This window comes from Miniopterus natalensis, chromosome 15 (genome assembly GCF_054644295.1).
Source record: "Miniopterus natalensis isolate mMinNat1 chromosome 15, mMinNat1.hap1, whole genome shotgun sequence".
Taxonomy (NCBI): domain Eukaryota; kingdom Metazoa; phylum Chordata; class Mammalia; order Chiroptera; family Miniopteridae; genus Miniopterus; species Miniopterus natalensis.
The window spans coordinates 39,663,833-39,689,362 of NC_142095.1; the positions used below are offsets into that span (position 1 = coordinate 39,663,833).

General features: G+C 44.1%; 1 protein-coding gene across 4 annotated transcripts in view; it reads right to left on the reverse strand.

Annotated features, from left to right (window-relative positions):
- ARHGEF3 (Rho guanine nucleotide exchange factor 3) overlaps positions 1–25,530 on the reverse strand; it is a 238,653-nt gene that overhangs the window by 30,702 nt on the left and 182,421 nt on the right. For 3 of the 4 annotated variants that reach the window (XM_087825039.1, XM_016204504.2, XM_016204505.2), the window contains one exon: positions 4,165–4,272. In XM_087825039.1, the coding sequence (XP_087681165.1) occupies positions 4,165–4,272 (108 nt within the window). Of the gene's footprint in view, positions 1–4,164; positions 4,273–5,215; positions 5,240–25,530 lie in introns of those variants that run through there. The other variant, XM_016204506.2, reaches the window with a different exon arrangement.

Consider the following 25,530-nt stretch of genomic DNA (forward strand, 5'->3'; position numbering starts at 1 on the left):
ATTCCCCAAGAGGCTTTAACAATGATAAAGAAGAACCTTTATATACCTAACTGCATAGCTTGGAAATACATGAGGCCAAGACTAATAGAGATGCAAGAAAAACTGATCATCCACAGTCTTCATGGGAGGTTTCATCCAAAGTGAACAGATCACACAAAGAAAAGGCTGGGTAGACTGGGAGCACCCCCAAATTAGTCTCGGAGTGTGAGTGTTACGCACTCATACCTAGAATAACACTGGAAGGGAATTATTAAAATATTAATGGGCTGTTTCTCCTTTTCTGTATTTTTCCATAATGAACATATACTTTTATAATGGAAAAAAAAAAAGCAAGCTCCTGTCCAAAGAGGAGGCAGGGCTCAACCCAGTGTAATGCACACAGCATTCCACAGCACGCGCTGCACTCGAACGGGTCCACCAGGCGTGCACAGCTGGGACCCGAGGTGACTGGCCAACGGCGGGAGGCCACCTTGCCTTCCTCGCTCCACAGGAGGAGTGCATGCAGATCCCGCTCGGAGCTGGGCCGGATTTTCCTCCCAGGCAGGCCAGCGAGAGGATTTATGGGCCCAGAGGGATCCAGACATCTGTGCTCCATCTACCAGCAGCGCTAACCTTCCCGGTCAGCAGCAGACGGAGGGCCATGCAGTCGGCCGTCCCTCTGTGACTTCCACAAATGCCGCCTTTGTGCGGAGGCCCGAGCCCCCAGTCCACATGGGGCACAGGGTAGGCAAGAGAACAAGCCCTGCAGTGTCTGGCTGAGCTGCTGCAAGCACCACTCCATCGGTGACCGGGTGTCTCAACCTTTCTAGAAGAGGCTGCCAGCCCCGTGCTCTCCTGATACCCTCCTGAGGCGCCAGAGGAAGGACTGCTAAGTGCTCCATTATTGATTAAAGTGTCGTGTTTGGGTGTTTGGGTCTCACTCATCTCTTTTCCTATAATAAAAGGAGCCCAACCCGGGAGATACAACTGGGTATCCAAAGGGATATACATGGCTCTAAGGTGCCAGGAGCCAAGGATGAGAGATACTGCAGCAGAGAACCAAGCTGTTCAATCACAGCCTTGAGTTGTTTTTGGAAGTAGAAAAGGTATAAATATATACACATATGGGTAAGAAACGCATGCTGAGAGGCGTGGGGTAGCTCCTACACTCCTTGTTCTCTGTTCCTCTCCTTTTAGAATGGGCATCAAGACCACAGTAAGCAAAATGGCAAAGAACGTGAGTGTGGCCCACTGAGTACCCCGCTGGGGCTCCCCCTTCCCCCATCCTCCCTGCTCCTCAGGCTACATTAGCATTCCATCCCATTCTAGCTGGTGAGGGACGCAATAACATCACGAGATTATCACTGAGATGCTAGGACTGCAAGTAATTTTGTAGAACTAGCACTGTATTGGGGGGTGGTGGTGGCATTCTTCATGCTTCCCACATCCCCCTGCAGACATGGCTAACTCTGCATGCAGCCACAGGGGCATCTTTCCATTTGCTGATCCCTCAAGGACACACAGCCTAAGCACATTGCTCAAGTTCTCTCCATGTCTAGGTGCATAACCATTATGAATAACTGTTCTGCTTCTGCTGGGTTGTTTCTGTCCATAAGCGGAGCCTGGAGTTAGCTATTTATCATGATATTTGAAAAAATATATATTATTTTGCTACCAAAAAAATCTTTAAGGTTTTAGAAACTAATCTTCACATAGCAGATCCCTCCCTGGGGCCTGGCTTTCTCATCCTTGCTTGGCCTCACTCTGTTGGATTTCAGACATGGCTTGATTTCTTTCTGTCCCAGTTCTTTAGGTCAATGCAAATTGTCAAGGTGATCAAATATTTCCTGCAGCATTCCCTGTGTAGGGCAGAAGCAGGAGAAAAGAAATAAAGGTTGCTGGGAGGCCAAGGGAAAGAATTTGAAGGTATGACAGTGGGGACTTTGTAAGCGACAGCTGGCTGGCTACTCAGGTCCAGCTCATTGCTACCACATGGGAACAGAGGTTCAGCACTACCAAGCCTTCCACTTCCTCAAGAGACATCAGAAGGCCAGATTCTTACAATCTGTTTTGATTTTTTAATTGTCAGCTCAAAACACAGTGCAACCAAACAAAACACAACTTGAGGGCCAGATGTGGCCATAAAGTTGCCAGAAAGCAACTCTAACTGGAATGTAAGCAACATGAGGGCAGGAAGTAGAGCCTGATGCTTGATGAGGGCCCACTCAATTTGTGGGACGAGTGAGGCCCTTCCTTGGGCAGAGGGTGGACTGTCCTAGGAGAGACAATGGGAAGAGATTGCTGGTACCATGGGGGTCTCGTAATCAAGGGGGGAAATAACTACGGAGTGAACGAACTTGAGCCACAGCCACTGGGGTGGAAAGGAAAGGGTGAAATAGCAGGCTAAAGAATTTTCAAAAAGCAGAACTCAGCGAAAGACCAGATGTGCAGGACTAGGGTGGTGATGAATCTTCCAGGGGAAGCCTGCAATGAACTTGGCCAGAGGGCTGAGGGACTGGTCACGGGGGAGAGAAGGTAAACAGAGTTTTCTCCACCAGCTTCAAAGTCCTTCATCTGCCTCCCCTGGACAACCTTATTTTTTTTCTCCTCTGTTCTCCCACAAGGGGATCAGGGGATACTCAGGGCGCCAGCAACCAAGAGAAACAGAGCCAAACCCATAGGTAATTACATGTTGGGATATTCATTCAGAAGAAACTGTGAGCAGAGTTAACAGAGGAATGGGCAGGGCAGCGGAGGCACTGGAGAGGCACAGCGTCTATAGGAAAGTGGTGAGAACAGCTTGGGCTAAGCCGAGACACAGTACATTGGCTGAATGGTGTGGAAGCTACGACGGGAGGGGTAAGGAAGATTAAAATAGTTCTCAAGTCACAGGTTGTCATAGCATGGGACAAGCCTTGGGTTCCAGTCCACCATTTTCTTAATGACCCACAAAGTCAAGGTAAAAATACTATAAAGAAAAGTATTCAGGACAAGTGAGAAATGGGGGACTCGAGTCTACTTCTCAGCTACACAAGGTGAGCCTCTTCATAGCATGACTTTTGTGGGCTTCAGTCTATAAGAGGGCTTTTATGATTATCAAAATGGGTATAAGGCTTTGGACAAGTCTCAATTTTCACTTTACAAGATAAAGCTGATCAGGAGTTTAAGAACAACTATCACCACTTGTTAACCAAAGAATTATTACAGTAGATAGCACTTAATTCCCGGATAACTAATTAGCAAATTAGTGATTGCTAACTAAGGACCAAGGCACTATACCATGCCCTTTAAATGCACTATGTTGTAAATCTTTACAATAATTCTATAAAGGAGCTAATGGCATCACCCCCCATTTACCCATTGGGAATAAAAGCAAGACCTAAAGATGTTAAGACATCTGCCCATGGTGACTAAGTCTTTGAGTGACAGCGCTGAGGTCAGAACTAAGATACTTCATTTCCAGGGCCCCTGTTCTAAGCCAGAGGTCAGCAAACATTTTCTGCAAAGGACCAGATAGCAAATATTTTTGGCCTTGTGGGCAATATGGTCTCTGTCACAACTGCTCAACTCTGCCTATTGCAAAAGCAGCCACAGACAACACATAAGCATCGGGCATGCCTGTGTCCCAACAAAACTTTATTTATGGACACTGAAATCTGAATTTCATATAATTTTCCCATGTGGTGGAATATCGTTCCTTCTTTTGATTTTTTTCCCAGCCATTTAAAAGAGTAAAAGCCATTCCTAGCTGACGGGCCATGAAAAGGCAGGTGGACTGAATTTTTTTCCACGTGCTGTAACTTGCAGATCTCAACTCGAGCCATGAGGCTCTCTCACCCTCTGGCTCATACCATGTGCTGGTTTCCTTAGAAGGCCCACAGATACGTTAGGACAAAACCGGAGAGAGAACATCTGAATGGGGACCACAACTCAGGAATACAATTGTGAGAAAAGTCCAGACAGAGATGACTCCTCCAGTTACCCTTCTCAAAGGACATCGCCTGACCCCAGTCTACAAGTTGAAAGTAGCTCTTTCTTCCTTTCGGTTCCCTCCCTTGCTCCCTTCTATTAAAATAAACATTGATTCAGGTCAACCTGAAACCAGGGCAGATTCTCAGAAAAAGAGAAATGCCCTCCTGCACAACATGGTTTTCTTCGAACATGAGCCCACTGTGCCCTTCTTACCTGCAGGGTTTGGCTGAAGCGCTTTAGCGGTGTAGCCTTCACGGGCGGGATGAGGTTTGCTAGTGATGTGACTCTGGAAAGGGGTTTGACCCGTTTATTACTAGGCTCCTGTAGGATCAAAAAGAAAAAAGAAAGGAAAATGTCAAGTTCAATTACGAAGACAACATAACTCCACCAAAAGTCTGCCCCACTCCATGGGCTGCTGGCTGCGCACTGATCTGTGAAACGTGAACACTGCCCTGCCCCACTCCAGCTGTGCGGAGGTGACCTGGCACAGGAGCCTGGGAAGGAGAAATGCCAGCGAGATGTCAACAGAAGCAGCCTCGGAGTGGACAGCAAATAGGCCCAGATCCGCTCACTCCCCTCACTCCCAGCATCTGCTCGTTTTTAACTCGGAAGCTTCCATGCAGTAAAATTCTCCCCGACCCCCTCTGCAGAGAAGGCCCACCTCAGATTTCCCACCCAACGGCCCGGTCAGGAGGATGCTGTCTTTGATGCTTCTGGTTTCCTCTTTTGAAAAAACCTTTTCTCCACCTTGTCTAAAGCCACTCTTCAAATCTCCTTTATGCAATGGATTTTCTAAAGCACAAGGAATCTTTTAGTTAACTAAATTTTAAAAAAATTTAAAGTTCTTAAGAAACCATATCTGCACCTTCAGTATGAAATGTACATTTTAATACTTATCAAGAACAACCAGGCAGCAGAAGAAAAATGCACCAAGAGAAAACCCTGCCAAGGGCATCAGTTTTTATACTACATATGGCCACAAATTTTGAAAATCAACTCTACCTAAAGCACTGGCAAATCTGCAAGTTACCCAAACCAAGCTGATGGGTGAGCGGGAGCCGATCCATTCCAGTGACTTTGCAGATGAGAATTACATAAATAAAACAGGCTGAAAGACAGAGATGACAGACAAAACATCTGACAAGGACAAACAGAACAGTTACCCTTGTCTTCCTAAGCTCCATCTGACCCGCAGGAGATGCTGAACAGCACACGAAACACCAAATTTTAATGGAAAAAGCCAAACGTGACAAATGTGGCGAACCTCAATCATTTCCAGAGGGAGTCTCAAGATGCTCATCTTTCTTTTTCAGCCATTGCTTTCTTTCAAAGTTTCGAGGGTTAAGCCAGAACTTCAGATTCTCCAGGACATCCCTGCAGGGTGTTGTGAACATAGTAGGTGCTTGGGAAAATTGTGCCTGGACTTAGAATTCCGCCAAGAAACTCTCATCTCATTTAATGCCCTTGCCAGCCTCAGAAATCAGAAAGAAGCCTTCTTTGAAATAGACCCAACTTTTCTGGCATTTAAATACAAAAATTAAAAGACTAAAAGAAAAGGGCAAGAACAACTCTGCAATGTGGCCACGAGTGACTTCACGGTTTCTCGAAGCAGTAAATACTTTTCCAAGACGGAGAACGAATCCGGGCTGCGCCTGTTACTTCTCCAGCTTCTCGGCTTGCTGAGCTGAACAGACAGCAGGAAGCTCTCTGAACACTGGGAAGGCTCAGTTCCAAAACGCAAAAGATGAATCTCTCAACATTAGAGACGCTGCATTCTAATTCCTGAAGTGCCTGAAAGATCCAATAGCCCTGCTGCTTCCAGGTGACAGTGCCCTTCAGGATGCTTTCTGTCCAATTCCTGGCTCCTGAGCATCTGTCCCCAGAGGAGGGTTTTAAAAATATGTCTTACGTCAGAGCTGCATCACTGGCATAATGAACACACACACACACACACACACACACGCGCACAGGCATATAACTCTTGAGCATCCCCTGAATTCCTCTAAATGGGTCCTGCCTTGGGCTGGCAATGCCAGCGCTGTGACATCACCACCTTTGTGGCATGAACAGCACTGCAGCAAGAGAGATGGGAGATTTCCGGGGGTGGGGGGTCGGGGGGGGCAGGACTTGGTCTCAGATAATCCTGTACACACCTCAGAGCCCGGAGACTCCTGGGTCTCTCTTTCTTTAACAGCTAAATTTGCTGGGACACAGAGTCTGTATAGAACAGGGAGATTGAAGGGCAAATGCCAATTGAGTTCTCTTGCTTTAAAAAGGGGCAGGGAGCACTGCACGCTTGGCAGGATAGGCGAAGATTCAGCTCTGTTCCACCTGCTGTGTCATCTTTTCTAAGAGTCTGCTGACTTTGCTGTCCTTTTACACGACCCAGTTGGACGGGCGTTTTCTGCACAGCTACAGAATGTACACATGATGCAAACGCCAGCTCCTCTGCAGGTTGTGCAGTGCTGCTACATGAGTTTGTAATGAAAGCGCCTTTCCTAAGGCACTGACCATGTGGAAGTAAACAGGCTGCTCTCTGGCAATCTCATTCTAAAGCAACGGATGATTGAACCAGACACGACGGTTGTGCGATTTAGTGCTCCCATGCACCAAAGCGGGCAGGTACAAATTTTAAAACCAGAGCATTTACAGGTTCCTGGATCTACGGAGGAGGTTTCATGCCTGACCCACAGGAGTGAAGTATGAATTACGGTGTCCTCCTTGAGGGCTTCAGTGAGAATAAGAGATTAAAAAAGAAAATCTTGGTCTAATGTGATTTTTCTTTTCCATTTACTCAGTATGTCTCCAGCTACATTTTACTGCTGTCTAAAAAGAGCCCTCAGGGAAAATGTTTCCAGATTCTAGTTAAAGAACTCTACTCAGAACTAGCAAATGCAATACCAGGTTGATTCCGGGCTTTACGGAGAAATGATGGACTAGGATTTGCAGACGCTTCCTAGTCCAACAACTCAGCTGCCAGACCAAGCTGGGCAGGGTCAATGCTAAACCCAGGAACAAGGTGTCCTGTTTCATGTGCAGAGACCACCCCCACCATGCAATTTTAAGACAGAGCAGGAGTGCCTCACACCAAAGAAGTTAAAAAAGAAAAGTAAAAGACACGGCATATTTTGTGTAGGCAGCATTTTCTGAATAACAACAGTTCTGTTGCATCTTTTCTAAGCTTTATAGCTTTTTGCTTTTCTTGTCTTATTGTGCTGGCTTTTGCACATGAGTTGCTGGAATCGTAAAAAATGTCTTTCCAATGCTTGGGAACACCAGGGAAGCATTATGCAGGACTCCATCTGTGTAACAGGAGATGTGCTGGGAACTGCACACCAGGGGTCAACTTTCACCCACCCAGTAACCCTCTAGGATGCTTTCATCATCTTCATGTTAAAAAGAAAGTTAAGTCTCAGAGTGATTGCAAAGCTCTAGCATTATTAAATAATAATGAACTAACATTTGTTGTAGGGGCTCTTAGTGCTTTACAGATGTTTACTAATTTATTCCTCTGAACATCCCTGCAAGGCAGCTACTATTATAATCCTCATTTTAAAGATGGGGAAACTAAGGCATGAAGTGAGCAGCTTGCTTAAAGTCACTCAGCTCGAAAGGTAGCCAGAATTGATTTATTTAAAAAAATTTTTTAATTGATTTTTTGAGAGAGAGGAAGGGAGGGAAGGAGGGAAACATCAAATTGTTGTTCCACTGATTTATGCATTCATTGGTCGATTCCTGAATTGCCCCGACGGGGATCAAACCCACAATCTTGGCATATGGGGAAGATGCTCTAATCAACTGAGCTACCCAGCCAGGGCAAAAGGTAGCCAGAATTAAATCTAAGCAGGCTGGCTCCAGAGCCCATGCCCTATACCAGGGCTAAGCAAACTTTTTCTGTAAGGGGCCAGATGGTAAATATTTTAGGTTTTGTGGACCACCTAGCCTCTGTCAGACCTACTCATCTCTGCCATCAGCTATACACAGTATGTAAATAGTGTGGTTATGTCCCATTAAGCCTTTATTTGTAGACACTAGAATTCAAATTTCATATAATTTCACATTAAAAATTTATAAAAACCACTTTTAGCTTGAGGGCCAAAGGAAGTGGGCCATAGTCTGCTGACCTCTATATACTACTGCTGGCATCAAAAGAATCATGTGCTGCATCAGGGGTGTTCGGGCTCAGCTTTCTGCTGTGATACACCCAAAGATGACACTCTGGGCATGGCACCTCCTATCGCCACGGCCTTCCTACCCTTTCAGGTCCTCCCACTGACTCACTGGCCAATTATTTACTCCTGCCTCTGCCTCCTTCCAAGACATAGCTTTATTTCAAATGGCCCCACTCCTCCCCTTTGAGGGCACTTGCTTTGTATCTTGCCCCTCAAAGAATTCCTGCAGATTCTCCCTCCTGGTTAATGTTTTTTTCTAACTTGATGATTGATATCATATATATATATATATATATATATATATAATTTATATATATGATGATTGATATATATATATATATATAATTTATCTATTATTTATCTATCTATCCATTTTAGTCTGGCTCTCATACTTATTAGCTGGGTGATCACAGGTAAGTTACTTGTCCCCAGTTTCTTCAACTAAACATGGGGAAATAATCCTCTCATAATACAGTAGTAAGAATTCTGTGGGTGAGAGCTATCATTTACTGGGAACTTATAATCTGTGTCAGGCACTGGGCTAAGAGCTTTCCATGGGTTTGCCCACGGCATCATCAGAACATCCTATGAGAGAGTGAATATCATTATTCCCATTTTACAGATGAGTAAGCTGAGGTACAATGAGCATAACTACTTACACAGGTCACGTATCTCAGGTGGCAGAGGCAAGATGCGGATCACATACTGGACCATACGCCTCCACTAAACTATTCGGCCCAAGAAATTAGGTGAGCATATGGCACAGTCCTTTGTGAAAAGCAAGCTCTCAATTAACAAAGCCTAAAATGGGACTAAAAATTGGTATGATTTTACTAGATTCTCTTCCCCCTCCCCTTTGCTTCTAAGAACAGATGAATTTGCACTCTCTGTTTTAAAACATTGATTTTCAAATAATTTTAGATTTACAGAAGAGTTGCAAAAATAGCAGAGTGCTCCTGGATGCACTCTTACCCTACTTCCTCTGTTAACATCTTACATAACCATGTTACATGTATCAAAACTAAGATAGTAACACTGCTACAACATTATTAACTGAACTACTAAAAGATTTCACCAGATTTCCCACTCTTGTCCCTTTTCTGTTTCAGAATCGGTATGTCTTTCATGACACTGACACTTTTGAAGGGTTCTGTTTTTTGTAGAATGTCTCTCAATATAGATGTCTGATGTTTTCTCACGATTAGACTCAGATAATGCACTTTTGGCAAGAATACAACAGAAGTGATAGGCCCTGCTCAGTGCATCATATTAGGGGTACATTATGTCACTGTATCTTATTACTGCTGATCTTAACTCTGACATGCTTGATAAGGTGGTGTTATGGGTTGAACTGTGTCCCCTCAAAAAGATACGTTGAAGTTCTACCCCTGAACCTATGAATGCAGCCTTATATGGAAATAGGATCTTTGCCGAGGTAATCAAGTTAGGATGGGGTCATACTCGACTACTTTGGGACTTAAATCCAATCACTGGTGTCCTTATAAGAAGGAAAATTTAGACAAGACACACAGGGAGAATGCCACGTGATGACAAAGAGAGCAACTGGAGTGATTTATCGATAGCGCAAAGAACACCAAAGATCGACAGCAAACACCAGAAGCTAGGAAGAGGAAAGAAAGGATTCTCCTGCAGGTTTCAGAGGGATCATATGGTTGTGCTGAGACCTTAATTTCAGACTTCCAGTCTCCAGAGCAGTGAAAAATAAATTTCTATTATTCTAAGCCATGGTTACAGTAGCCCTAGGAAACTAATACAGGTACATCTGCTGGATTTCTCGACTGTCAAGTTACTAGTACAGTAGTCCCCCTTATTCACAGGGGATCTGTTCCAAGACCCCCAGTGGATGCCAGAAATGGTGGATTGTACCAAGTACATACAGTGTTTTTTCCCTATACCTACATACCTATGATAAAGTTTTATGCCTTTACCATCTTAACTAAGCGCTTGTCATGCAGTGTGGCCAAAACTTTTGCAGTTTGAGGTGCGACAGCAAAATCAGCACAAATTTCTTTTCCCTTCTTTACAATTTCACAGAAGATTCGTTCTTACCGTGGAGCTTAGCAAGCTCAGCATACAATCTTTTTTCTTTCCTTAAGTAGAGAACTTTCATCTTTTCACTTAAAGGACACACTTTATGGCTTCTCTCTGGCATATCTGAATTGCCAACATCACTACTTTTGTGCTTTGGGTCACTATTAAGTAAAGTACGGGTGACTTGAACACAAGCGCTATAGTACCCCGAGAGCTGATCTGATAACTGAGACACGACTAACTGGCTAATGGGCAGGGAGAGTACACAGCGTGGATTTGTTGGACAAAGGGATGATTCATGCCCTGGGCAGGACAGCATGAGATTTCATTATGCTACTCAAAACAGTGTGCAATTTAAAACTTATGAACTGTTTATTTCTGGAATTTTCCATTTCATATTTTGGACTGTGATAGACAGCAGGTAACCGAAATGTGGAAAAAAAAAACCGTGGATAAGGGAGGACTACTGCACTCCCTTTGTAATTAATACATATATTGCAAGAGATACTTTGTGACTGTGCATCCTTTTAATTCCAGTTCGGTGAGTGTTTACCCAGCATCTGCAAAGTGGGCTTCACTGACAGGTGCAGGTGACACCCTGGGAGGAGGGTCTCCCAGCTGAAGAGAATCAGAAGGCTGATCCCCGCAGAGTGACCAAGAGAGTCAGTGTTGGCTGCAGCAGGCAAGGGGCAGGGCAGGGGCTGCAAGGCAGAGAGGCAGCAATGAGAAAGTCCAAGCGAGAGATGCGGGGCTGCAGAAACAGAAAGGGGAGAGTCTCCAGCGCCTGAAAGTGGCTCTTCGCCTAACTTTTTGGAAATAGAAAAAGACAATAATGAAATAATGGTTTCAAACTCCAAAATTTCCATTAGAAATATTTTTTATTCTAACCCAATTTTTCTCTTCTCTTGTCTCTGGCATCTGTTACCAGAAATTAAAAGGGAAAAAAATGCCCAAATTCCAATGGAAACCTGGCTTCATTGATTAGGCCAAACGCACTTCAGGATTATTGGCTTCTAACCCATGAGGTGAGCAACAGATCTTCACACTCAGAACTGTAACTTTCCCCTAGAGATGCTTATCAGTGACTTCCACAAGGGACTACAGACTTTGTGGACTGTGATAAGCCACCAGGAACGGCTCCCGGAGGGAGTCCAGATACCTTGCCTTGGCTACTCTCAAAGACGGAGGCCACGCCCTTCTGTTTATTTTCTCCTGGAGTTAGGTTGCCTTTCACCAGCATCCAAGGGAGGGGGATCTGATTTCCACTTTGATAAAATAGCCCAACTCTCTCCGTATCAGACCCTATAAGGAAAACATCCCAATTTCCTTCCTTCTTTAAAAGAAAAAAAACAAGTGCTTGTTTTTGTTTTTTTGTGGGGGTTTTTTTTCTTTGGGGGGGAGGGGGGAGCGGTGTTCTTCTTTTGCTAATGGGAAACAAGGAGAGCCTAGATAAATAAAATCCACAGCACACTCTGCATTAGTTCAGTTTCGTGGCCATGCTGCAGACAGGGTGTTGTATTGCTGTTAAAGATCCAAGGATTTCTCTAGCCGCTCCTCCCATGGAAATGCTAAAAAGCATAGGATGGAGAATCATAAGATGGTCTGGGCAAATCTACAAAACTAAACCATCAACTCTCAAGGCCATACCACTGAACATATTAAGGTTGGAAAGGTATTTATTCCCTGTATAGCAAGTCTGTCTTTGCCTGGCCAGTCAGCCAGCTCCAAAAAGTCCAGTCAGCATCTACAGCATCTGGCCAAGGTCAGTCTGTGTGGTGGTGGTTTTTAGGGGAGCCTTGGTTAAGGCAAAGGCATCAGGGGGACATATGACTGAGCTCACACAATGCTGGCATGAGCCTCTGAAAGCCTGCTTGGTCCCTGCCCCAAACACAGCTTCCCAGATGGTGCAAGTAAAAAATGAGGATTGAGAGAAATCACACTTTATGACCATTTCTGTGGTCATCTTGGCTTCATTTCCTCCAGGCCTTCCCTGCTTCCTTCAAGTACAAAACATGATAGCAAAATATTATAGCACTCTAATGTTCGTCTAAACTGAATGACAAAATGAAGGAAAGGTGGAGTGTGGAGTGAGCTAGATGGATTTGATCCAGTACACATACCCGGGAGAAGCAATTAATTTTACAACAATCTCTGAGGGGGCATGCTGTTTTGTTTCTGAGGGAAGACCTCAAGCACACTATTATCTTTATTCTTCTCACTGTCACTGAATTTTTCCCCCACACTGTCCTACTTGTCTGCCATGGGGAAATTTATTTTTTGCTGAATGATGGTTTATGGGCTGGAAAAATAAAATAAAAAGAACCTTGGGAAATAATTCAGTAGAAGGTAGGACTCTCTGAGAGCTGCAGCAGGCAGCAGCAGCCTCGCTTACAGAGCATAATCTCTTAGCAGCGCCAGTAAAATAAAACAGAACCACTGTTTCAGACACTGTATTTTTGGCTAAGGTTTCACTCCTCAATTACTTTCAAAGTTATTCCTTTTAGTCAACATTATAAGGGTAAGTCAACATTTGTCCTGGCAGCAAGCCTAAATTTGTTATTTTATTAGTCTGCTACTGGTTAAATTGGCCCAAGATTAAACACATCTAATAAATAGCCCTAAAATATTGGAGTTTAGTAGAAAACCACATTCAGGTTCTCTTGCACAGGATGTTACTATTACTTAACCTTGGGCAGGAGGAGAAATGCATGCCCACACCCCAATAAGTTCCTTTTAGCAAAGGCCAGCCCACTGCCTGAAACTTTTCTTGGTCATGCCCGGACATGGCACTACAGACTTTCGGAGAAAGAGGAAGCCAAATATTTAGCTCTCTCTGCGGTCCGTGGCTCCACATCTGCCTCTGAAAGTCAAGCAAAGCTCTTACTTACTCTATTGAGGCAGCAGGGGCCAGAGGATCAGAGCTGAAGCACTTCAAGAGTCTGATCTCCTGAGAAGTGTGAGGGCTGCCAGCAGAGTCGTGCCTCTGTAGCTCTTCTAGGCCTTGGCCCCAGAAGATGTTTTCTCATGGTTAGATTGAGGTTATGCATTTTTAACAATAATGCCACAGAAGTGATGTGACCACTATGCCACAACCATCCCCAGATCTAGAAAATGGGGCCAAAGTTGCACATCCTTGGCTGGAGGATGCCAACAAGGTCCCTGGAGGTGGCCTAATTGCAGCCACAGGGCCTAGAGGAAGACCCTGAGGTTTTGGGGCCTTGCAGTCAGTGATTTCCTACTGACTTCCTGGAAACCCTTAGGTGGGATAGAAATTCTGTACTTATTTGGGTAAAAGGGATTCCCTGGATTTCCCATAGGCTGGGTTGGAGGGGGAGAGGGAAGGGAAAGGAGGGGGGCAGGACAGTGCCACTGGGAATTCCACCCCTGCTCAGGGGTTGGGAACTGTTTTGTGCAGACACCAAGGGTACTTTAGGACATTTGCTGAGGCTTCCCCAGAGTTCAGGAGTAAGCCGAAAGCCTCTGTAACAAGTGACAAAGTTGTTATCACTCTGGCTCAAAGGATGTTGATTCTTTGCAAAGGACCTAAGGATAAAATATGAGATGGTCTTTCTGAGCATAATATCCTATGGTTTCAATAGCCTATGACTTTGGGCCAACAATATAACCTCCGTGGGCTCTGTCTCCCCCGTGAAGTGGCAGTGACTCCTACTCCCTCACAGTGTTGTCATGAAGATGACATGAGATCATGTCTTAATGTGCTTGGCACAACCCTGCCTCATAAGTTGCCCCAGCCTTCTCCCCTGCCCATCCATTCTGCTCTGGGTTTTCCCCGGGGCCTCCCAGGGACAAAGCTGGAGCTCCCTGTCACCTGCCTCAATCTCACCCAAGACATGCTCTGACCGCCAAGGCTCAGCAGCTATGAGACCAGTGTTTTGATTTCATTTCTTCCTGCACCTTCACTATTTGTTAGTCGAGCTCTGGCTACATACAGCAAAACTGGGAGTGGCTTGGCAGGATCTGAGGCTATGTCCTGAGGAGAGGAAAACTTCAGCCTTGAAATCCCAAGATAAGAACCTGAGTGGGGGAAGGGAGCCCAAGTAGGTGGGGCTTGAGGTCTACTTCCAACCCCTCCCACTGCACCCCACATTGCTGACTTACAGGCTAGAAAAACTGGTCTCCAATCTTGCCTGATCCCATTACTATATGGGTTAGGCAATGATAGGAACTCACTGATACTGACTGACTCAATGATAGGCATTCAGCCCATGTCAGATGATCAAGGTGGAATGTCTACCCAAAATAACATGTTACCCGTGGCCTCCAGAAAGGACCACACTGATCCACTGACATGTTCTCTCTCTCATCCACCTGTCATTCCTCGAAGCTCAGCATTATCTTAACTTCCCAGAAGAGGGGGGGAAAAAGTACAGAGATGACAAAGCATGCCTAGATCTTAATCTCAATGTCCCAACGGAAGAACAGATAGTTCCAGCTGAATCTGCGAGGATCAAACACATCTCAGGCAAGCGATGCTGATAGTCAGGCCTGCCATCTGACAGCACTAGGCTCGGACCAGGGATCCCACATCCAGCTGCTGTGTAAAACCTACAGGGACATCTAACCAAGGGCACTGGGTCTGTAGCAGGAGAATCTGGGCTCCCATCTCTTGTTCCCCAGCCAGATTCTGTTTCTGAGAACAACGACTTTGAGCAAACAAGCCTTGAAGAGATGGAACATAAAATGCATCTGCAGTGCTCCTTGGTAACAGCTGGCTGTCTTTCCGAGCACAGTGTATTCCGTCAGATCTTGTGGTCCACATGCATCCTCAGCAGCTCATGCCTGCACTCAGGAGCCGGAACATGACATCTGGGTGTTTTAGAACAGTCTGCTCTCAACTGAGAACAGAATACACTGAAAGCTGATTATTCAAAATGGAAAAAACTACCAGTCGCACAGCCACAAGGGATTGATTGAATTGGGAATAAAATAAAAAATTTTAACTTTCCTGTTTTTGGCTTTCAGCTGATATCTTACCACCCACTGAGCAATGAATGGTATGTAGAAAACTAAGGCACAAAGCATACTGTTCAGGAAATTGAACACATGCAGAACACAACATTAACTTTATTTGAGGCAGTTTTCATTCTGTAGCACATTTTTAATCACAGGAATTAAAAAGAGGCCACTAACAATGGATTTTTCCAAAGGCTTATAAAAAACCTTGGCCCTCAGTGCTGCACATTTGCAACCTTGAAACACAGTGATTATGTGTTATTTCTAACTCTCAGCAATTAATATGCAACCAGATGTATCATTATCTACAGTCTATTAAAATTCAGAAGCCTGTGAATTTGAAAAAGAGTGTATCACACGCCAACGACCAAGGAGGCAGAAGCCTCAAAGACCCGGCTCCAATCCCCAGTCACTAGCAGTTCATTTCAATTACAAAGATCCAAGAGGGAAAATGAATAGACAATGGCAGTTGACTTAAAAGAAGTAAATACAAACCTGTGATTTGACTGTTTCGTTTTGTGAAAAATGTTGGTTTAGCCACTGGAGAGTTAGTGCTAAGGGTGCCAATAAAAGTTTCCAGAAGAAACAAAGGCAGTTTTGTGGTAAGAGAAAAATGCTATTTATTACTGAGGTGAAGTACTCCTGTGGCAGAAAGGGGCAAAGTTCCCAGGAGGTTTCCAGCTCAGGCCTTCTCTAGAGGGGAGGGTTTCTTTAGGAGACGACAGGGGGTCTAACTAGGCAAGGATTTCCCTGGAAAAGGCTCCCCAGGGGCCCCCAGGGATGGAGGGGAAGGCGCATTTACCTGGCAGCCACTTCCTCCGTGTGCTCCACAATTTAGGAGTCAGGCTCTGGGCTGCTCCTGAATTTACAAAGCAGGCTGTGAAGTGGGTGCCAGGGGTCTGCCTGAGCCTGCAAAGCCTCCTGAATTACTATTAAATAAATTACATGCTGCCAGGGCCCCTACCTACTCACAGACTCTAGCGATTTTCTAGAAACAGAGAAGTCATCCCACCCCTGACCCAGGTGTGACTCTTCTGACTCTGCCTGACAAGTGGAAAACGAAGTGCTGTGTAGACCCCTGGGAGCTAAAGAGGGGGCACCAACAGCCATGGAGTTACCCCATACCAGGTGCTGGCACGTGCACACACAAGTAGGAACACACACACACAAACTCACTCATCTATTTTGCACAGCAACCCTCATCACCCCGATTTATAGAAACGGAAGCAGGTGTTCAGAGAAATGAAGTGGCTTGCCCCAAGTCACACCCGGTAATTAATCGGAAGAGTTGAAATTCAAAATCAAATCTACCTGAGTTGAAAGCCCTCCCCTACTACCCCCACACTAACTAGCTTCCCAGGATATACAACTTCCTTTTATAACACAAATAACATGATACTGAGGATGACTTCATGCCAGGCTGTGCCAAAGTGCTTCTTTGTGCCCGATTTCCTTGACTTCTCTTAAGTTAGTACTATTAATATACCCATTTCACAGAGCAGACAACTGAGGCTCAGAGGGGTTAAGAACCTTGTCATACAGCCAGTAGTGTGAGCGGCAGAGCCAAGATTCCGTCCAAGGCGGCTACTCAGCAAGGCCTCAGTTCTTAACCAAAATGCTGCTCATTTCCTAAGCCAGGTGAGAAGCCTGAAGGGAACAAAGACTGCAGAGGCAGAAGGGCGATGGAGACTGAGGCAGGGAGTGGAAAAGTACAAGCTGTTCTTTCAACATTCAAGCCCTGTCACTCTGGAATCCCCAGCCCCTCTTGCTCTTCCCCCAGCATCCTAGAGTGGCGCAGGGCCCGCTCATGGTTCCCTGGATGGGCACCTCCCGGACTGCAAAACTCCCCAACGAGGCCCCCGTTTCCCTACACCCCTTTTCCACTGACAGTGATGGCCTGTCTGCTAGGGTTACTAATGACTTGGACAAACCCAAGCAGAGGTGTCTTGCATGCCTTTCTACCCTTTTTTACGATCCATGGGGGAAAGGCTGGCTAGAGTCTGGTCTCAATAAATACTTACTGACAATCAAAGAGCATTAGGGGTCACTCTTAGTTGTCCAACTCTTCACCAACTCATATCCATCACACTGTGGAGTTTCCCCACATTTCTAACAAAGGATCTATTTATAATTAAAGCGCGCTGCTAATGAATAGGGCATCCCTCCCCTCCCCTGGGTCTGTGTCCTCGATAGGAGCTTGGTTAAAGTTCCCCTGATGGAGCCGGTCAGGTGAGAGCTGGCCTTGAGGACCGGTGACACGCTCCTCATTTCCTGTGACCAGGATGCCTCTCTACCAAGCCCCCCCTCCTGTGTGAAAGTCATTATGGGAACAGTAGAAAACCACACTAGATGTTTTTCATCCTACCTGGCAGGAATGAATGTGTAGAGTACCAATGTGCTTGGAACATCTTTTGTTTTTTAAAACATAATGCCCAGTGCCAATGCGAATCCCTGGGAAGCTGGGTGGGTGTTTCCTAAAAGGAAAGAGTGACCTCCCAGCAGACCACTGGCAGGGATGGTCATCCAAGCTTCCACTCAAATGATATACAAAACAGAGGCTGCTGCAGTTGCTCGTGAGCTGCGGAGCACTTGCTCTGTGGGAGCTCTCTGCACGCCCATTTCATCTCTGCGATTCCCTCAGAAGATCTCATTTTACAGATGAGGAAACTGAGGCTTGGAGGAGGAGTCACCGGGCCAAGGTATCTTGGCTTACAAGTGGCCAAATGGGGATTCAAACACTGCTCAGTTTGACCCTCAAATCCAAGTTCCTAACATTCAATGGCTACCTCAAATTAAAATGCAATCTTGCTCAATCCACCCCTCAGGGTGAAGGGCAAAAGAAGATGGGTTAAATAATTTCAGCTGGAAGTTTGGAAACTAACTTTGAAGCTTTGAAAAGAAAAATATTTTTGTTTTTAGAACAGAAATCCAGTTTTTGTTTTTGTTTTTAATTGGCCAACATTTAGTCCAGAATAATTATCTACAGTTTTTATCTATTTAAAAATCTTTAGTATTTGAAATCTGTGTCCTATGCTCAAAGTCCACTTTTCGAGTTTAGTCTGAAAGTGGCTGGCCCAAACTTTGGGAACTTGTTGCCAAGTTCTGATCCTAGAATGGCCTCAGGATACTCCTAAGGCACTGTTTCTAAACTCTTGGGTACCATCGTGACGATTTTTTGCAAAATGTACACATATCATCTGAGCTATTATGTACTCAATATTTTCTTAAATTACTCATATTTTACTTAAGTAAACTTGTAAAAATAAACAATATCACTGCCTTAAAGGGAAAAATCACTATCACTTGCCATAATTAGAAACTAACTTTTAAAAATGAGTCTTATTGTTAAATTCTTGTTAGATACTCTTGCCCAAAGCTTCAGAGCCTGAAGCCTGAGCTTTGTTAAAAAGGAAAATTAGCAAGTGACAGAGAGGTGTTGAAGATACACAAGCTGCACACGGAGGCTTTCTCCTGGCCATAACCAGGAGGATTGGTAGAGAACTGGAAAGAGAGGGTGATTCAGAATTGTTTTATGTCTTGCCCTGGCCAGGTGGCTCAGTTGACTGGAGAGTTGTCCTGTGCACTGAAAGGTCACGGGTTTGATTCCCAGTCAGGGCACATACCTATGTTACAGGTTTGATCCCAGATTGGGGAGCATATGGGAGGCAACCGATCAATGGTTCTCTCTCACATTGACGTTTCTCTCTCCCTCTCTCTCTCTCACCCCCCTTCCTCTGTCCCTAGAATCAATTATAAAAAGAACAACATATTCTCTGGTGAGGATTTAAAACAAGTTATTTTGTGTCTTGTCTCTGTATCACCTTGAGCCATCACAAGTGGTATGAAACCCATCTCCTGGGAAATAATGATCTAACTCAGCCCACTCATTCCAGAAACAAAGAATGAAGGTTCAAGAAGCTGAGCCTACTTGTGCCCTGTCCCCAGCTAGTAAAGAAATTCTTCTAAGAACCAGCTTAGAAATAAATACTGCCAAAGAAACTCAGATGAGCAGTTAAGAGCCCTCCAAAGTGAGTTCCCATCACTCCGTGTTGTGCCAGAACAAAACTTACTCTCCTAGACTCTTAAAGCCTGGACATAAAACATTCAGAGACTAACAAGAGAAAATCAGATGTCTTTCATGTCTCTCCTTCAAAACTCTCCGATAAGGCACCATCAAACAGCTGAGGCAGCAGGAGGTGGCTCTTCACCTAGTGTCAGTGGTTGACACTTAGGCTACCATCAATTTTTCCTCTTCACACAGTCTGTTTCCTTTTTCGCAGCAGTGGCAGACCCCTCCTGCACGACCATACCCAGAAGCACCCAAGGCAATCACCAGCCAGTGGGGAGGATGGCTGACAGAAGTGTGTGAAAATGAACCTAGACTGTCAAAACCTAACAGGATATTGATGAACCACCCACACCCCTCCCCCATGAGTGTGAAAAATAAGAACAGTCTCACCAGGGACCTTTCATTATCCTCCCAGTATTTGCTTGGGGTTGTTCTTGACATGCCTGCATCAAGTGGGGATTATGAAATGTTAGCATTTCAATAAAAGATAACACACTTGATCAGGGAGCTTGCACTGGCCTTGTGTCAAGGCCATAAAGCACACAAAGGGATGTCTTATCACTCAGCCCCCACCTCCCCCCTCAGCCATCGGGCCCAACTCCATCTCTTTCCACCCACTAGCTGGTTCCCTTCTCCCTTCTGTGGCTTCTTCCTCAATGTGTGGCACCTGCTAAACATTTAACTTTATTTTTCAAGGTCCTGACATAGGATCTCAGTTTTATTTGGGTCGGGTTGCCCACTTCTAGGGATATCTACAGAAACAGTAACCTCAGGAAAATGCTCCTACTTCTCTTATTTCTCCTAATCATTTAATGATCACCTCTGCTGAAAATTAGATCTGCAGAACTCAGTAAGATATCATTTTTAAATATATATATATATATATATATATTTTATTGATTACAGAGAGAGGAAGGGAGAGGGAGAGAGAGACAGAAACAGCAATGATGAGAGAAAGTCATTGATCAGCTGCCTCCTGCACGCCCCTACTGGGGATTGAGCCAGAAACCGGGTATGTGCCCTGACCGGGAATCGAACCACGACCACCTGGATCATAGGTAGATGCTCAACCACTGAGCCATACCAGTCAGGCAGAGTAAGACATCTAAGGGATGTCATCTACATGGATAGAAGTTTGGGTCTATGCATTCTTTTTGGGCTTTTTGTTGACTCTAACAGGGATTTCACATCAAATATAAAAACCTTGCACTTGGATCTGCTGGAGTACAGGTCAAGGGAAGGGCCCACCAGCCCACTGGCCCCAAGACAAGGTCACTGCATGCAGTGTTCTGGCCAAGTTTATAGGGTTCACTTTGAACACCCCCAAAATAGAGCTGTTTACAACTGACCTCACTCAGGAACATGAGTAGCTTAAGCCAACACTGTGTTATGCCAAGAGGTCAAGGCTGGGCAAGGAGAGACCAACATATTGGCCTAATCTCTCTGAATCTGTTTCATCAGTTGACAACAAAGAGGACAGTCCTTGCCTTGCTCAGCTCCTTCAGCTGGTGCAAGGCTCAAAGGAGATAATGGATGTGAAAATAACCAACTGCTATGTGAATACTGGGTGGCATTTCTGTGAATGAGAACTTAGCATGATGAGAAAGGGAGGGGTGCTCTGACTGAAACATCCCTTCCCCCACCTCTCTACACCCCACGTTCATACATATATATTTAGATTGGTTATGCGATGTATATAATTATGCTCAACCTTTTCCCTTTTTCCTCTTTATTTTTTCCAGGAACACTAGGGTAGATCTGTTTGCTAGTGTGTAATGGCTCAAATGATGCCCCTCACTTTTATGCCAGAGGCCATGGCATATGGAACCATTCCTTCGTTATAAGTCAGAGAGGTTGTTGGCTTTTCTGACTGGTATAAGTAGGAAGTAAAGGATGCTGGACTGGAATCAGACAACTGGACTTCCATTCCCAGCTGTGTGATCCAGGGAAAATGACTGAACCTCTCTTTGATTCTTAGTAGACTCATTTTTAAAATGAAGGTAATTATTCTCAGGTGAGGCAAAGAATATACAAGTGCTTTGAAACTTATAAAATGCACAAACCTAAAATGTAAACATTATTGCAAATGATATTATGAACAACTCTGGATAAACAGCTTTCCGTCCCCAGAACTGGGATACTAGGTCCAAAGATTTGAATCTTTTTTGTCTTTTAAAATGCACTGACATGTTCCCTCATCCCACAAGTGTGCTATTTCCCTGCAACATCTCCAGCATTGGGTTTTATCATGTCTTTAAAATATTTGTGACATCAATTAAGTATGAAATAGCACCTTATTATTTGCCTTTTTCATTTCTATAATTTCTATTCAAGTGAATATTTTAAATAATGTTACTTTGATAGTTCCTGTATGCGAACTGCACGTTTGTCATTGGACATCTTGGAGTGTTCTTTTACATCTGTATAAATTATTTATGTGAACAAAGATATTCTTTGGTCTGTCATCTCTATTTCAAAAATCCTTTTCAATGTATTAACATACATCTCTTGTCTAAGGAAGCACATTAAACATAAAGGGAACCTTGTTGTTGGTACAGCATCATATAGTCTTTGGGCTGATCAATACTCAAGATTTCCAGGTACACTGGGGATGTCCAGTAGAAACAAGCAAGAAAAAGAAGTTGGACAGTATGTTCCATTTGGAAATGTTAGAGGAACCAGGAGTCTAGCCAGGAGAAGACAAGCACCTAAGGGAAGGGGGATGGGGGCAGAGAGAAACAGAGTAGGAGTAGATGGGGAGGGCACGAGAACAGTTTTCAAATATTTAAGGGAATAACCCATGAGAAAGTATTACTGTATAATATTCAGCTCCAGAAAGCAACATTACGACTAAGAAAGAACTTTCTCATGATCCACACTGAATAGAGAATGTACAGCCTTAGAAGGTAATGAGCTCTCTGTCCCTGCAGGTGTTTAAGCAGAGATTGAATGGATCGAGCAGTGGTTAAGAACTGGGCTCCATCTTCTCCACAGGCTTTCCCACTCCGAGGCTCTCTAATGCGAATGACCCTGGGTCATTTCCTGGAGGCTAGTTTTGTTTGCTTGTTTCATAAATCCCCGGAAGAAAGCCTGTTTTGTTACTCCTTTCCTCCTCATCTTAAGAGCCAGAAAGAAAAAAAGTTCAGTGAGTTTACCATAAGGTTTCTGGTTCAGCTTCAATTAACTGAACTTTAGTAATAATTGGGCTGCCTTCTCACAAAAGGACATAATGGCCCGAACATGGAAGGTCCAGGTACAAGTGTTTCTAGACTTAAAAAGACCCACTCCTATTCCAGCCAGCCAAAGGTTCAGAAGCCTTTCTTGATTAATTTGTGACACAGCCTCTTCCAAGCTAATAACTGATGTCAATTCATAAAAAAGTGAACGGCATGAGAAACCATTGCCCTTTACCCGTGATGGTCCATCAGCCAACACAACAAAAATAAATGGCAATGCAATCCCAGCAATTTCCTCATTTTGTGTGTGACCTGTACCTATTACCAGCACTGATAAATTATGGAAGGCAACTGCATGCATACATCACAAATGAATCCGCTCTTTCAGGTATACACATGATACCATTAATGACAATTACATGTGCACAGGGCTTTGTGAAATTAGGATATGATCAGTAATTTATTTTCACTCAGTTGTTATGAAAATAGTGGCACTGATCCAGGATCTTACAGGCACTTGCAGAGTGTATTGAGAAAATGACACAATTTGCAAATACCCAGATGGCAGTCAGGGCCTTCCAGCTATTGGTTTACTTGGAAGGCTGGTGGTTAATGTACATAAGCAAAATGACTAATTGCAGAACTAACTGTGTCACCTCCACAGAGCTGAGCCTGCAGAGTTCTGCCAAAGACCAGCTTCCCTGCTCTTGAGAAACACAAAACGGAAGTTACCGAAACCCTCCCCAACAGAGGTCTGACTAATGCTGAGGTCTCCCACCCAAACACCCAGGAAAAAATGGGCCTCTGACCATGAGGCAATTTGCTCCAGCAGGAGGGTTCATCCTTTATGTGTTACGTGGTGAGGAGACCAGTGATTTCGTCATTTAGAGGCAATGTGATGTGGTTGGGAAATTAACAGTTCACGGTCAGACGAGGGTGTGAGTATTGGCTCCTCCACCTACTAGCTCAGCCACCGTGGAAAGCCCACTTACCCAGCTCTAAGCCTAAGTTTCTTCTACAATTATACCAACCCCCGAGAGTTATTGTGGGATGATTAGAAGACCTACAGTAAGACCCCTAATGCACTGCTGTGCTTAAAACGGCATCAGGAAATTAAGATGGTGGTCATGCTTCTTAAAATTGTTTTAGGAATCTTTTTGAGATGCAGAGGTCTTGATATTTATTGAACACACCTACTTACTATGTGTCAAGCACTGTGCTAAGCACTATACATGAATCATCTCATTGACCCTCACTATGATTTTAGGAGGTAGAACTATTTCATCTCCATTTTTATTGAGGACACAGGGGCTCAGAGAGGCACAGTAACTTGTCCAAAGCCACACTGTTAGCAGGTGGTAGAGATGGCATTGGGGCCCAGGCAGTCTTATTCCAGAGTCAATGCCCTGAAAAACCTCAAATGTACATGTGTAACGTTAACATACTTTCCTCTCATAAGCCTGTTCCTAGTTCATATGCACCCTGGAGGCCCAAGACCCCCAAGATATTTTCCATCTGAACAAGACTCAGTCAGAATCATGGCTGGATGACCATAACCAGATCCTATCAGCAAGCGATGGCCTTTACCTGTGTAACTCCATGTGGCTCCTCACCCAGAAAGATCTGAGGTCACATGATTCATGGAGTCTATTTATTTAGTCATTTGGAGAAACCCCAGGATTCTTAGTGCAGTAACTCCTTGGAACTATTTCCATGCAGTTGGTTGTACATATTGTCAGTTCAACACTATATGATACAGATTCCAAAAAAATGTATAAATTACTGGAAACCAGTGGACCCTTTTAGCTCTCCAGTGGCAGGCAAGGAATACAGCCCCAGGTGCATACAATTTTCAAATACATGTGTGGACTGACTGGGACATAAATTATGGCAGAGGAGTAGGGTTACTTTGCTCTTTAGAGCTAAAGCTTAAAGGTAACTTCTCAGTTACAGAAAGTACTCAAGATTATATATTTAAAAGAAATATTTGAAAGCATTTTACATGTCTGTTAAGTTTTACACACACACCCCTTTCTTCACAGAGATAAACACACTTAGATGCCACTAGGTACATGAGTACTAAACACTGGACTAAATCCATCAGAAACCTACCACCGGATCCTGGTTCAGCTGCTGATTTTCTTTGTGGCATTCTGCAAGTTACCTCCCCTCAGGGTTTTTATTCAGAGAGAGACTATGTACTTTAGGTTAACCTTCCAACATGGTTGAGTCTCAAGTGAGACACCAGACATGGTACTTAGAAAAGGAATCGCCTTCATTTCTCGGTAGGTGTCATTCCAAGGGCCACACAAGGCTACTGGCTGAGTCAAAATCAGAACATATGAGACAAAGAGACAAAGGCAAAGATGATGAATACCACTAAATCTGTTTTAATCCTGACCAACACCTGAGATACTGAATCTTAAAACCAAAATAAGCTGTCCATCAAATTGTCAGATGTATTCTTAGAAAGAAACAGAAACATCTCTTTGTATTTTCATTAAAAATGAAATGGACCCCAAACACTTAAGACCTTACACCAGGCTCCAGAATCCTTAGCCAACATATCCACTCATTTGAGCCTTCTTTCTTTAATCACAAACCTCACCATGGGGGAAATAGTGACTTCTAAGTTACAGTTGGTGTAATTCATGAGTACTAACAGCTTTCCTTTTAGTGACTTGATCAGGTGTTCAGAGCATCTAACATGCTAGAAGCACCAGTCCCTCCTGACATGGGAAGTTAAGTACCCAATAAATATAAAAACAGAGAACAATTGAGCAAAGCTGCAACAATGATCAGAAGAAATAAGTTTAGTGATGCTCACGTGGTACCATGTTTCCCTGTGAAAGTCTAGAGCCTTAGATTTCACAGTTAATGATTAGAGCCAGAAGAATCTAGCTGGTTATGGGTATTAAAATTGAACATTTGCAGCCCAACTCATACACTCATGTCATAAGAAACACCAGATTAAGCAGTATTATATTAATGTCATAATTCATGCAGAATATTTTTGTTTAAATATATATATTATTTTCATTGTTCAAAATATTACAGATGTCAATAGATATTTTTTAAAAAATAAAATCCAAAAATATATCATTTTTCCTTTCACTGGAAATCATCACTGAAATAA